Raw genomic sequence first — 14,954 nt, forward strand, 5'->3', positions numbered from 1 at the left:
GTCTCCTGCTGTTTGATCACTAGGGCAGACTGGATCAAGGAATCCTGTGTCTACTGCTGTTTGATCACTAGGGGGAACCCGGATCAAGGAATCCTGTGTCTCCAGCTGTTTGATCACTAGCAGGGACTGGATCAAGGACTCCTGTGTCTCCTGTATCAAGGACTCCTGTGTCTCCTGTTTGATCACTAGGGGGAACCTGGATCAATGAATCCTGTGTCTCCTGCTGTTTGATCACTAGCGGGGACTGGAGCAAGGACTCCTGTGTCTCCTGCTGTTTGATCACTAGGGCAGACTGGATCAAGGAATCCTGTGTCTACTGCTGTTTGATCACTAGGGGGAACCCGGATCAAGGAATCCTGTGTCTCCAGCTGTTTGATCACTAGCAGGGACTGGATCAAGGACTCCTGTGTCTCCTGTATCAAGGACTCCTGTGTCTCCTGTTTGATCACTAGGGGGAACCTGGATCAATGAATCCTGTGTCTCCTGCTGTTTGATCACTAGCGGGGACTGGAGCAAGGACTCCTGTGTCTCCTGCTGTTTGATCACTAGGGCAGACTGGATCAAGGAATCCTGTGTCTACTGCTGTTTGATCACTAGGGGGAACCTGGATCAAGGAATCCTGTGTCTCCTACTGTTTGATCACTAGTGGGGACTGGATCAAGAACTCCTATGTCTCCTGCTGTTTGATCACTAGCAGGGACTGGATCAAGGACTCCTGTGTCTCCTGCTGTTTGATCACTAGCAGGGACTGGATCAAGGACTCCTGTGTCTCCTGTTTGATCACTAAGGGGAACCTGGATCAAGGAATCCTGTGTCTCCTGCTGTTTGATCACTAGGGGGACAGGATCGAGGAATCCTGTGTCTCCTGCTGTTTGATCACCAGCAGGGACTTGATCAAGGAATCCTGTGTCTCCTGCTGTTTGATCACAAGGGGGGACTGGATCAAGCACTCCTGTCTCTCCTACTGTTTGATCACTAGCAGGGACTGGATCAAGGGATCCTGTGTCACCTGCTATTTGATCAATAGGTTGGACTAGATCAAGGAATCCTGTGTCTCCTGCTGTTTGATCACTAGGGCGGACTGGATCACGGGGGCCTGGATCAAGGAATCATGTGTCTCCTGCTGTTTGATCAGTAGGGGGAACTGGATCAAGGAATCCTGTGTCTCCTGCTGTTTCATCACTAGCAGGGACTGGATCAAGGGCTCCTGTGTCTCCTGCTGTTTGATCACTAGGGTGGACTGGATCAAGGAATCTTGTTTCTCCTTCTGTTTGATCACTAGCAGGGACTGGATCAAGGACTCCTGTGTCTCCTGTTTGATCACTAAGGGGAACCTGGATCAAGGAATCCTGTGTCTCCTGCTGTTTGATCATTAGGGGGGACTGGATTAAGAACTCCTATGTCTCCTGCTGTTTGATCACTGGGGGGGGGCTGGATCAAGCACTCCTGTGTCTCCTGCAGTTTGATCACTAGGGGGGACTGGATCAAGGAATCCTGTGTCTCCTGCTGTTTGATCACTAGCGTGGAATGGATCAAGGACTCCTGTGTTTCCTGCTGTTTGATCACTAGCGGGGACTGGATCAAGGACTCATGTATCTCCTGTTGTTTGATTGATCACTAGGGGGGACTGGATCAAGGACTCCTGTGTCTCCTGCTGTTTGATCACTAGGGGGGACTGGATAAAGGAATCCTGTGTCTCCTGCTGTTTGATCACTAGGTGGGACTGGATCAAGGAATCCTGTGTCTCCTGCTGTTTGATCACTAGGGGGACTGGATCAAGGAATCCTGTGTCTCCTGCTGTTTGATCACTAGCAGGGACTGGATCAAGGACTCGTGTGTCCTGTTGTTTGATCACTAAGGGGAACCTGGATCAAGGAATACTGTGTCTTCTGCTGTTTGATCACTAGTGGGGGGACTGGATCAAGGATTCCTGTGTCTCCTGCTGTTTGATCACTAGCAGGGACTAGATCAAGGACTCATGTATCGCCTGTTGTTCGATCACTAGGGGGGGCTGGATCAAGGACTCCTGTGTCTCCTGCTGTTTGATCAATAGGGGGGACTGGATCAAGGACTCCTATGTCTCCTGCTGTTTGATCACTGGGGGGGGCTGGATCAAGCACTCCTGTGTCTCCTGCTGTTTGATCACTAGGTGGGACTGGATCAAGGAATCCTGTGTCTCCTGCTGTTTGATCACTAGGGGGACTGGATCAAGGAATCCTTTGTTGCCTGCTGTTTGATCACTAGGGGGGACTGGATCGAGGATTCCTGTGTCTCCTGCTGTTTGATCACTGGGGGGGGGGCTGGATCACGGGGGCCTGGATCAAGGAATCCCATGTCCCCTGCTGTTGGATCACTAGGGGAATCCTGGGGGGGGGAACAGTGAGGGCAAGCGCTAATCAAGGCCTTTTATGAAAAGATATTTATTTAAGTTCTGGCAGAATGGCACTAAGGACTCAGAGGGGATATGCAGAAAGGAGCGGGGTCTTCCTCATTACTCTGGGTTTACGCCCCCAAGCCCAGATTTTCTGCTAGAGAACATGCATTCCAAGTTACAGTGCTGGTCTGGGACAATTAATAAGCCGTGTTCTAACCCTTTGGCTCCCTCTCCACCTTTAAACAATGTTTTATTTAGTGCTGATTGCTAAATACATTTCATCTTCTTGCAGTGCGGAACCCAGGAGTTTGGGCCCGGAACTGCAGAATCTGGCCCTTAATGGGGATAGTGTGCCACTAGATTGGGGTCTAAGAATGGGGGGGTGCATTAAAAAGCCAGGATTTGGAGAGCAGTGTCTTCGTGTGTAATACACGTTAAATAAGTAAGCCTGGTGCGAATTAAGGTCAGACAAATTATTCTCAGACCGACGCGTTTCTCACAATCCCTTGCGGTTTCTCAAGGCCAAGTATTGTGTAAGTGTTTCGGAAAAGGGAAAATCTCGAAGCCAGATGCGTTAGGCCCGAGTTTCTCAGCTGACTCTGTGGTCAGTGGGCATCCAGGTCTGCTGGCCCTTTAACCTTCTCTGTACTAAAATCGGGAGCCACTCTGGCCGCAGCGTATCGACCCTCTCTGGCCGCATCGTACTGACCCACTCTGGCCGCAGCCTATCGGCCCACTTTGGTCTGATTTGTAAGTACTGAGAAATCTCCCCAAAATGTAAGACCGACCAGACTTCACTGAAAAGGCATATCTCCCATCCATCAAAGTACAAAGCTACCCATTGCACAGGCCAATGGTTATGATTAATTCAAAGCTTTTCCATCCATCACTCTTTAAGGTTACACGAGAATACTGACCAAGTCCTCCAGCGATGATGAGCCTCCCTTTAAGGTAACCAGTGACAAAGTCTGCCCTCCTGTTCCTCAGGTAGCAAGATCGCTCAGTCTTCAGCCAGCCGCCTGCAGACATGGGGCCAGAAATTGCAAAATTAAGCCCTGCTGTGCATTCAAAGGACCCCTGGGGCAGATGACGCATTGGGCCGGCCCTCGGCTAGGAAACCACGCATCGAGGCTCACCTTGTTCCAGGTTGAAGATGTCCATGGTCTTGGTGAACTTGGGACGCCGGTAGGTGCCACCTTGTCGCAGGCCGCCCAAGCTGTAAAGGTTCTCATCAGTCATGACCACTCCAGAGAAGGCCCTCTTGTTGGGAAGGTTGGGAAACTTGGTCCATGACCGATTCTCGATGTCGAACACTTCGAAGGCGTTGACGGCATACTTCGACTGTCTTCCACCTGACAGCGAGAGGTACGAGGAGATAAAAGGTCACAATGATTCTATCTTGCGTGGACAAAAGTGTGACTGTGAAGGAGGCTACAGTCCGTCTTGCACCACTGACCCCTCTATATTTATTATCAACACATCCTTTATCTCAGTCAGTTATTCCCCCTTTGCACCCACCCATAATTATTACCATTTCTGGTCAAAATCCCTGCTTGGTTCAAACATTGTCCTCATTTGCTTCTGGCGACCGTGGCCCAGAAGAGGATCTTACAGGTGGTCATGGAGCAAATGTTGATGGGGATCCCCTACCGATCCCCAGCACTGGCTCCCTCACCTCAAAAATGGACAGCCAAGCCTACACCCTGCCTCATAATGCAGTCCTATGCCAATAGTTTAGGTTTTACCGGTGGCGCTAATAGCCAAAACTAAAAAGACAACTTAATACACATTGAAACTTTTCTCTGTAAAGTGCATTGTCACACTCGCAACAGCCATTAACTCGTGCCGCCCTAAGCCCCGTCCCTACAGCACACCTGGGGCCCTCTACCAGTCTTGCCTACTGGGTCCTTTGCATGACCTCTACCCCTGCTGCTTTCCTTTCAATGTGGGGGTATTTGTGACGGATATCCATTATTTCCCTGAATCCACTTCACCTAGAGGAGAAATCTTCTAATTTTCTTTCTTTGATTTTTTTTGTTTGTTTATTATGGAGGGGGAGACCCCACACCCCACCAGCCTCTACCTTATCCTATCCCCTTACCCCACCCCCATCTATGTTTTAAAATGTACCTAACCAATTTGAAGAAAAATAATTTGAAGATTTCTGAGTAGGGGAAATTGGATTCAGTGAAATTTACGGATAGCATTTGTTGCATCTGGGCACGGAAGCCACCTGGTCTAATGCTCAGGCCCCTGTAAAGTTTAGGGGGATGCCAACTTCACAGTCCCCTTGGCACAGTCCCCACATTGATCTTCATTGGGGAGGAAAGTCAGACTGGGAAAAGGATTAGCAAAGTGCGGGCCAAGGTCCTCCAACTTTTCCAAACCACCAACGTGGAAGGGTTCCTAGACCCGGTTTCAAGAAGGTTTAGGGAGCAAGAATTTTGTTATGTGGAAAGACTTGGTTCTTTTTTGTAAAAATAATTAAAAAAAACACTTGGGGATCGAAAAGGGATTAGGTATCTGTATTGTTCAGGTACACAAGGTGTAGGATCATTTGTTTTGATTGTATGCGTTTTCCTTTTTTATTGTTTAAAATTGTAAAATGGCATCAGCTCAATTCATGTGCTTAAGAAATTGCTCTGGGATACTTTGACATCAGACAATTCAAAAATTGGATGATTTATTAATATAAATAAAAAATGACTTTGGACCAATATACTTTGAAAGTGAAATTGGACCCGTTGAAGGAGTTCCAGAAACTTTGGGTGTTTCTTTTATTGAAATAAGTTTTTCAAAGAAATGTAAAGTAAACTAAATGCAATAACACAATGTTGGGCACAGCTTTGTAAAAGTAGGGTTACTAGACCAGTCTAAACCTGGCAGGAACCTAAACACAGGTGGGTGCTGGGGAAGTTAGAACAGGTTCTCCGGTGCTGGTAGAGGATTCATCCTCCCGCTACACTCCACTGGTGCAGAAAGGAAGCACGTTTTTGGCCATTTTGAGGACTCAATTTGTGCCAGACGTATATCAGTGGTTGCAGGCCACATACTTTTTATATTTTATAGAACGGGCATAAGGTCCTATTGGAGACTGCGGCATTCCCAGGGATGGGTTCTTTAGAGGAAGGTGGGCTGGTACCTGTGGATAACACAAAAGCCATCTGCTCGAGGGGACCAGAGATGGAAACCTCAACAGGGGACAGTGCAGTCGGTAATGGCTAATGGACATACAAGTGTGGTCAAGGTGACTTGGAGGGTCATGGGAAGCTGGAGGGGGGCATTATCCTAGTTTGGGACTGTGGGCTGCCTTCCCAGGGGGAGGAGGTGTTTTTAAGTGAGACCTTGAACTCTGGCAAAGCTGGGATGAGGGTAGTGAGTTCCAGCGATAGGGACCGAAGAGGGTGAAGGAGAGATTAGTGATAGAATAATTAAGCCAGGTTTGGGGTGATTTAAAGACCAGAAGATGACATTTGAATGGCAAGCCATTGTGTATGGAAAGGCAATGCCTGTGGAGGGGGCACACAGAAAGAATGAGGAGAAAGGGAGGCTGAAGCGGGTGCAGGTGGCAAAATTCTGTACCTTGATAAGAGGAGGCCGGGGGTCCTAGGTGAATGTTGGAGCATTAGTCACACTCGCGAAGGACTAAGGAGTGGAGATCAGAGATTTAGTGCGACCCAAGGAACCAGAAGCAGATAGGAAGCCACTGTGGGACCCTGCCATGCCATCCGCTGGGGGAGGATCCAGCCTCCTGAATCTTCTGAAGGAAATCGTTTCTTTCAGAAATCGATGTCGACGAGATGAAGGACCACTGCGCTGCCCAATCCGAACGTTTCTCTGCAATGGAGGTGCCCACTCTGCGCGTGTCAGGAACTCCTCGCTTCTGGAGTGATCACTTTCTCCTTTCCACCCACCTCCCCCTCTATCCCTCAGGCCAAACCAACTCCAGCACTGACACCTACCTTCTCGGTTATCTGACCCATGTGTCAGTTGAGGCTTTCACTGCCATTTTCTCTCCCCCTCCTCCTCCTATGGCTGACTCACATCCTGACACAGCCCTTTCCATGCTCCACTCGTCTATCTCTTATACTCTTGATGTTCTTGCCTCTGTCATGAGGATTAGCTTGAAGCCCAAAGCCAAGTGCAACTCCTGGTATGACTCTGACCTCGCCACCCTTAAACGCAAGTGCAGGGTGGCAGAGATGAAATGGCGTGCTCCCGGTACATCCTCTGACAAACTGGCCTACCGCCTGCTCCAAAGGCAATACCGGCTCTCTGTCCGCACTAAGAAGAGAGCCCACATCCAAACTCGCATCTCTGCAGCATCTAACAACTTGGCCAAACTCTTTAAAATTTGCAAGGAGCTGGCCAATCCTGCTGCAGTCTTTACCACTCTTGTCTCCTCCCAGGTCCTCTGCATGGCCCTGGCTTCTCATTTCATCTCTAAAACCCAGGACATCCTGTCCACCCTCTCGTCTTCTCCTCCTTCTCCCTCTGGTCTCTCCTCTACTTCTGGCCCCCTTGTGGCCACCTCTCCTTCTTTCTTTTCCTTTCCTCTGTTCTCCCCTTACGAGGCTCCTAGACAAGTATGATCTATGAAAGTCATGTCAAAACAGGTTCTTTATTGTTCTTCCAAACCCATCAAGGACCACATTGACACCCTCGCTCCTGCCCTGGCTGACTTCTGAAACCATTCCTTGGCCACTGAAGCCTTCCCTTCCCCCCTGAAGCACTCTCTTGTGCACCCTCTTCTCAAGAAACCCTCAGCCGACCCCTCCTGCCCAGCTAACCATAACACGATCAACATTACTCCTTTCCTGGGCAAACTCCTGTAAAAACTGGCCATCTCCCACCTTAATCTTCACACTGAATCTGTTGGTTGTCTCCATGACCATCAGTCTGGCTTCAGAGCAGCCAGAAGCACGGAAACTGCTCTCCGGAACATCCATGAAGACCGGTTCTCTAACCTTGAGTCTAATCTCCCCTCTGTCCTCATCTTACTCGATCTCTCTTCTGCCTTTGACACGGTCAACCATGCCATCCTGCTCAATCTTTTCTGTGATGACCTGGGTATCACCGATCAGGCCCTGGCCTGGCTGACCTCATTCCTCTCTGATCGACCCTCGCAGGTCCAACTTGCATCCTTCCTTTTCTCTATCTCACTCTCTACCTGTGGTGTTCCCCAGGTGTCTAACCTCTCTCCCTGGCTGTTCAACCAATACCTGGCAACTCTCGCCCACTGCATTGCCGCTCTCTGCTCCAAATTTCACTGCTATGCGGATGACACTCAGCTCATTTTCTGGCTCCCCTCTGCCACCTCTTATCCTTCTCACATTTCTGACTGTTGCTATCCATGAGTGGTGCACCGCCAACGATCTCTGCCTTAATGCCAGTAAGATGGATATTCTCCTCATTGGCACACCTGCACCCTCCTTTCCTGTCACTCTCTGGCCAGCCTCCCTTGGCCCTCTTCCTGCTCCAACCTGTGAGGCTAAGAACCTCAGGGTCATCTTCGACTCAACACTCTCCTTTTCTACTCACATCGCTGATGTCTCTAAGAAGTCAAACTACCAACTGCACCTCCTCAGGGCTATACTTCCTTTCTTCTCCTTCACCCAGAAGCTCACTGTCTCTAGAGCTCTGGTTCTCTCTAGGCTGGATTATTGCAGCAGCCTCTTTCTAAATCTGCCTGCTTCTACTCTCCGCCCTGTGCAACTCATCCAGAACAGGACTGCAAGACTTGTCCTTGGCCTCAAGCCCAGGGATCGTATCTCTCCAGGACTGAAATGATTAAGTGCAAGACCCTCTGCATTGTCCACAAGGCCTTCTATGGCCTGGGTCCTCAATACCTCCAACTCTCTCTTCGTAAATACCTTCCTACTCGACCTCTTCGCTCCTCCAACTCCCTCAGGCTCAGTCGGCTTCTCCAAGCAACGAGGTGGTGGTAGATCTCTTTCTTTGGCTGGCGCCTCCCTCTGGAACAGCCTCCCTGTCTTTCTGAAACTCGAGGAGAACCATCTCTGGTTCCGGAAGCACCTCAAGACCTTCCTCTTTGCTTCTGCCTTCTCTCTGCCTCTCCCTTACCGATTTCCTGCCTAATACTGCACTAGTCACCTGGCTACCCTCTGATTTTGGGCCCAGGTCCCACCCTGCCCAGTTGCACACCCACACTGTCTCCCAGCAACCCTTGCACTTGGGTCTGTATCTGTAACCCTACAGTCCCCCTACCTGCACTTTTGGACACTTGCTGTCTGCACTTACCCTTGCACCTGCCACCTGCTACCTGCTGGATGCATTTCTTGTTATTGTTTTGATCCCATGTACAGCACTGCCCCTTTCCCCTGGCACTTTTCGCCTCACTATACCCCTGCACTTGTAAGATCGTTGTCTCTGTCCTTCCTCTGTTTCCCACTTTCTTGCCTCATCACGCCTTGAAACACTTGTGTATAGGCGCGTTGCAAATGCCATATCATATATCATATACATAGGTTCTGCCAAAGTGGACATGCATGGGGACAGCCAGCATTAATATATTTTAATACTCGCATATATTGTGGGAAAATGCATTATAGAAATGCTGCTGCACTGTTAGTGAATTGCATTTGTTGGAATTTTACAGTTAAAACCAATTGCAAATTGTTGAGCTTTTTTAATAAATTGTTCAAAGAAAGTGTGCTATAAAACGCACCATTTTAACCTTGTGTTTCAATATATTTCTCAGGGATGGCGGAACCCTCCGCCCACCCGGATCACTTTTGGTTGGTTCGTTCTCCTTCACTACGCTTGCATGCTCTGGCATATTTGTGGGAAATGTTTACAGCCGTCCAGTTCACTTAATCACCAGCCGCCAATGGGTGAGTGGCTGGTGGGTGAATGGGTATGAATGTGCGCATGCCAGGCTGGAGCCCAAGCAAGGGGCATTGCATCATGGATGTTTTCTTACATATTTTACAGGTATTATTGGGCAAAGCCAACGTGATGAATGTTATTACATGTAGGAGGGGTGGGGGTTTATAGCACAATAGGGCAGGCAGAATGGACATTTTCTTCCTTTGGCATGGAATTTATTACTCACATGAGGGGCAAGGCCAACATGATGTATGCTCTTCTTACATGTGGGGTTTGGGGCACTTCTGCAGTCAACAAATACATGTTTTCTTACTGTGGCAGCATTGCATGTTTTACTGATGTTAAAGGTAAAGTCAACTTGATAAGTGCTCTTACATATTGGGTGGAGGCACATGTGCAGCCAACAAAGAAATGGTTCCTTAATGTAGCATTGCATGTTTTACTGCATTGAGATCAAAGTCAACACGAGTATTCCTACATGGTGGTGTGGGGGTTGGGCAAGTAATATGTGCAGCAGCAGTAACATGTGTTCTTCTTGTGGCAGGCGAGTTTTACTGGCATTAAGGGCTAAGCCAAAAAGAGAATGTCCATGCATGGGGATACTGGCAGAGCCAGCATGAACATGTTTTCTTATGGTATCATGACCGTGCATAATATCACTGGCCACACACAGAGTTGGCGGCGTAGCCCCCTGGTTTCAACGCTAGGTGAAAGATTTAAGGTTTGATTAAAATGCATACTTCCATCTTTCGCCTTGTGCAGTGCGCGGCATTTCCTTCCAGCAGCATGATCATCATTCACATTGTACATGCATGGTGGGCCAGGCATGCCCTGAGTGTGGTGCGGCCTATGTTTGTTGCCGAGTTTGAAGGGGGGGCCCTCAGCGTGGCTCGCAGGTGGCCCCCACATTTTGTGTTACGCCACTATAAGAAGCTCTTCAGCATGTGTGCCCGCTGCTCACCAGTCAAGGCAGCATATAAACAAGGCACCTTGCGGTGGCACTACCACAGACTCTGACCCCGTGCCAAGTGCCCGAATCCCTCCCCTACCGTCATACCCCTTTCTTACCCAGTACGTATATCTTGGTGCCACGCAGGAAGGAGGTGGCCCCATAGCGGGGGGTTGGCATGGTGGCCAGGTGCACCCAGATATCCTTCAGCATGTCGTACTGTTGCAGGTGGCTGTGCGGTCGCAGGTCCTGCCCCATCCCGCCGGCAGCGTATACCCTGCAGTCTGTAGGTACAGAGAAGGTAGAGTCAGCGGGCAGGAAAGATGTGCCGGTACTTATCAACAACCTTCATGTTCCCCACTAGGCAGTGTCAGTACTCTACCAGTTAAAAGTATTGCAGCCCTTTTGAGAAGTGCTAGTACTCATCCACTCAAATACTGCAGCCTTGTGATAAGTGCCAGTACACTCCCACTGTAAATATTGCACCTGTGTGAGAAGCGCCGGTACTCCCAATAGGGCACCCCTGTACTCATCCACTACTCATCGAATACTCATCCTCCTCCGCAACACCAATTTCCTCTTGTGGGCTGGGGGCAGGAGTTGGCGGCAGCAGCGGGAAGAGGGGAAGAGATAAAAGGAGGGTACAGAGCGAGGCAAGCTTTGCTTCCTCTCACTTCCGCTGGATTTTTGCCGCTGTCGATTCCCACCACACAGCCCTGCTGTCACCTGGTGGAGAGAAGGCCTTTTTGGTTCCTGTTTTGCTTCTCCTGCATGGTTCGTCGCCAGCATTGACTCTCTGCCTGAGGGTCTCCCTGGGTCTAGGGACTGATCACATGGAGACTCGGCACCCGGGCCCGGGGAAATTCAGAGGTAAGGTGGTGAGTAGGATGAGGTTTTCAAAATAAAAAAAACGGTACAGGCCACTGACATAGAAGTAGGACTACAATTTCAGCGACAATAAACACAAAAGAAGGACTTAAATACAAACTGGGTGCTAATGACACTGTAGTCCTACCTCTATGTCGGTGGCCTGTCGTGGTGCATGCTGGAGCCACAGAACACTGATTGAAGGAGAGAGGATCTTGAGGAAAGGGGTAGGTATGAGGCAGTGGTGAAAATTGAGTGTGGAACGCAGCATCCGGCTCGATGCTAGTATTTTTTCCATCACTCTAACAACCAGGACTGTCTTTACCGACCCCCAAATACCAGGATGTGGTTTTTAAACCAAAAAAAAAGTGTCTGGACACTAGGGCCCGGGAGTAAATACTGGGACAGTGCCAGTAAAACTGGGACATCTGGTTACCTTAGTGTTGGGGGGACGGTGCTGAGCTGAGGTTCCATGTAATAATGTCCCCGCAAAAATGTCTCCTGACATAAAAGTCGCCGTTTTTTGCAGAGACATTATTACATTGAACATGTGGGGGACACCGCCGCAACCCCTGATTTTTTTTATTTTTTACAAGAGGAGCAGGGGACATCGCCGCGACCCGTCCCCATACATAATGTCACCATATATAATGTTCCCAATGACTTTTCTCGGCGACATTATGTATGGGCACATTATGTATGGGCACATTATGTATGGGGAACATTATGTATGGGGGACATTAATGTATGGGCACATTATGTATGGGGAACATTATGTATGGGGAACATTATGTATGGGGAACATTATGTATGGGGAACATTATGTATGGGGACATTATTACCTGATACCGCTGAGCTGAGGGTTGGTGCTGGGAGCTAGGGTGGTAGCAGAGGGTCTCTCTCCTTTTTTGCCTTCAGGCAGGAGATTGTATATGTTGGGGGCCGGGGCAGCGGGAGGACTGTGTTGGTTTGTGGTGGTTGTTTAGGTGAGTCCCGAGAACTAGTATAAACATCCAGGTTTCAGGGTGTAGTGGTTACAGCTTGTTTTAGTGCTGCAGAGATTGTGGCGGCATCCCCCAAAGGCACATAGGTGTTGGGCGTTTTAGGCGGAAAGGAGCCACAAAGGGGTGGTGTGGTTGAAGCAGACTGCTGATGTAGCTGGTCACTGCCGCATGTGGTGAACAGGATGGATCCAGAGAGGGTATTAGCGCTGTTTGCCCTGCTACAACATAAAGGGATTGACAGGGTGATGGAGTGGTCCGAAGGGGCCAAGTAGGACGATCTGGGTCAGAGGCCCTAGGTGTGATGCTGGAAATGCATTGGAGGGACAGGGCCTCCCTGTCCTTGTCCTATAGTCCCTATTCATTTGTGTTCTATATTGTTTTCTGCACAGGAGTCCATTTGGGACTCCTGGCAGTGCAGCTCTTCCTGTTTTTGGTGTACAGACACATGGGATACCCTTATGGCACCCATGTGTGAGGGTGCAACCCTGTGCCCCTAGTGTATGTTTTTGGGCACCTGTGTGTGGCCCACAGAGCAGGGTATGGGCTGGTGGCAGCTCCATGCTGAATTTGACAGGTGCTCTGAGTATCCTCCATTTTGGGATACCCAGGCCCTGCCATTGGAATCAGTTGACTCCTGATAGTAAATAAGATGGCCCCTGTGGCCTTTTACTTTCTATTGCCTGTTACCTTGTTTTCCCAAAGTTCTGGGAAGCCCTGACTCTGTCCCTTCCCCCTAACTGGTTGTTGGGTGGAAGTCCATATATGGTGTTGTTGTGAAGTCCAGGCCAGACTGGCTGGAGCCTTCCCAGTGACAATATGTTGTGGGTACGCCTGTGGATGGGAGCTGGGTGAATGGAGTGTGTGACCAATATGCACTTGTTGTGGATGTCTGGTTTCTGGTGTTTGACACATTGACTGAGACAGCCCTGCCCGAAACTGTTATGAATGCAGTGTGTAGTGTTGAATGGCTGGGTACTTGTCCCAATACACATTCCTTGTTGCGAGTGTCTGAGAGGGAGGAGTATGGCCTGAATGCACTGTAATCCTGGATCAACTAGTATATCTGGGGGCCTCTCACTGCTAGAAATCGTTCAGAAGCTGAAGTTGAAACTGAAGCCGAGCCTGAAGAAGAAGGTTGACTGTTGTCTCCCTTCACCTAAAGCTTTTGAGACTGATCCAAGAGAGGACCTTTTAAGGTGCCCTCTTTCCGTGCTCCGAGGGACCATCGAGCACAGCTAACATTCGCCGAAGCTCCCTGGAAGTCAGACTCTCGAAAGGCTGCCGACCGGAGACTGGGACCGCCGAGGAGAACGAAGATCAACACCGGACATTCCGTCCACCGTCAGCGACCAGGGTTCGCAGGTTTGCATAACCGCTGGAGGCCCGTCGAAGTTGTGTTGCCCAAGACCGGGGACTGCTTGACACCATTCTGCCGATGACCGGAGTCACACGCTCCTTTGCCAAAGAACTTTTGATTCACAGACGCGCTCATCCGCACCGCCGCCCGCCTTATCCCGCCGGAGAAGGCCAGGCCATCGACGCGCCGAGGAGCATCCGCCGGTGGGTTTCCCGCCACCCAACTACCGTAGAGACGCCGGACGACTCGACGCCCTTGCTGGGCCACAGTTCTTCACAAACACTTTGCGGTCCTGAACTATCGACATTGAGGTGCCCCGCACGCCTCCTCCCTGCAGGACATCTTCGAATCGCTGTCGATGAGCACCGCTGGGACCGAAGCTGCCGCCTCGACGCCAAGTTCACTTTCTTTGAGGGATTTCAGTGATCCATGGCTCCTGTTTTAAAGGGAGCCACTCAAGAAGGATCCGTCGACGACCCGACGTCGAAATCTACTTTTTCAGGTACCTTGGGGTTGTAGAACATTATAGAAGGAAATAAGACTTATAGAACAATATATGGACTGGGCTTGTGCTATATTCTTATTTTACAGGTTGCCCAGGAGGGGGGGGGATCTCCACACAGAGCTGTGTCTAACGGTAGAGGCCAGTATTCTGCCTATTGTTCTAACCAACTGCTTTCCTTCTATATCTATTGTTGGTTACCTTTATTAAGTGATTTGTGTGGCATTTAACCAGAGTACAGTTGATGCACTTTAATGAAATTTGATAATAATTGTGGTATTATTTAGAACTGTATATATTTGCCATTGTAGATTTACCGAGCACAAAGTGAGTTATTGTGACTGTGTACATAACCTTGAACTCAATTATATAAAGACTGTGTTTTAACTAATACATTGTGTGGACATTCCTTTGTGGGGGCTTGGGGACTACACTGTACTTAAGAACCAGCCTGCATCACCTCCTGAGAAGCTAGGCCTTGATTGCTCGCCCACATTTACCAATAATAGAGAATCTTGGCTGGGGTCCTCTGTGCCTCTCCTCTACCATATAGAGAGCAGAAGTACAGACTCCCCTCCAGTCGTTACACTCTGGAAAGTGAATTCTCGGCCCAGAAGGAAGAATGTCCTACCAAGGGCAGCCTTCCCGCCAGCGAATAGGAGAAAGGGTGCCAACAAAGGCATGTTGGGGCAGTGATGATGGAGTTTAACTGGAGGATAGGATAAGACACAATTTACCTACGATAGGGGTTGGCGGCACTCCCATTGGGGGGGGGATACAGCTTCCGGTTGACAATAATTCATGCCCTCAGCCTGCACTGGAACAGCTTGTAGGGGGGACATAGTGGGGGGTACAGCACTCCTGTGGGGCATCAAGCCCCTGTCACAGGCAATGCAGTGCTTGCTGTGGTACAGGGGCCTCCGGTGTGCCATCTTCCATAGGGTCCTTTCCTCACCAGCCAGTGGGTCCCTTGAGATGTCAGGGTATGTGGGTGGATGTAGGGGCAACCCCAGAGGGGAAACAGGTGCAGCCTCTCATGGGATTCCCACATA

General features: G+C 49.6%; 1 protein-coding gene across 3 annotated transcripts in view; it reads right to left on the reverse strand.

The window, feature by feature from the left end:
• The window catches only part of KLHDC8A (kelch domain containing 8A), a 110,930-nt gene that overhangs the window by 44,092 nt on the left and 51,884 nt on the right, over window positions 1-14,954 (reverse strand). For all 3 annotated transcript variants that reach the window (XM_069633148.1, XM_069633146.1, XM_069633147.1), the window contains exons 3-5: window positions 10,292-10,456; window positions 3,511-3,726; window positions 3,292-3,393 (exon numbers count right to left, since the gene is read on the reverse strand). In XM_069633148.1, coding sequence (XP_069489249.1) covers window positions 3,292-3,393; window positions 3,511-3,726; window positions 10,292-10,456 — 483 coding nt within the window. The remainder of the gene's footprint in view (window positions 1-3,291; window positions 3,394-3,510; window positions 3,727-10,291; window positions 10,457-14,954) is intronic.

This window comes from Ambystoma mexicanum, chromosome 13, assembly GCF_040938575.1.
Source record: "Ambystoma mexicanum isolate Mex_15411 chromosome 13, UKY_AmexF1_1, whole genome shotgun sequence".
Classification (NCBI taxonomy): Eukaryota; Metazoa; Chordata; class Amphibia; order Caudata; family Ambystomatidae; genus Ambystoma; species Ambystoma mexicanum.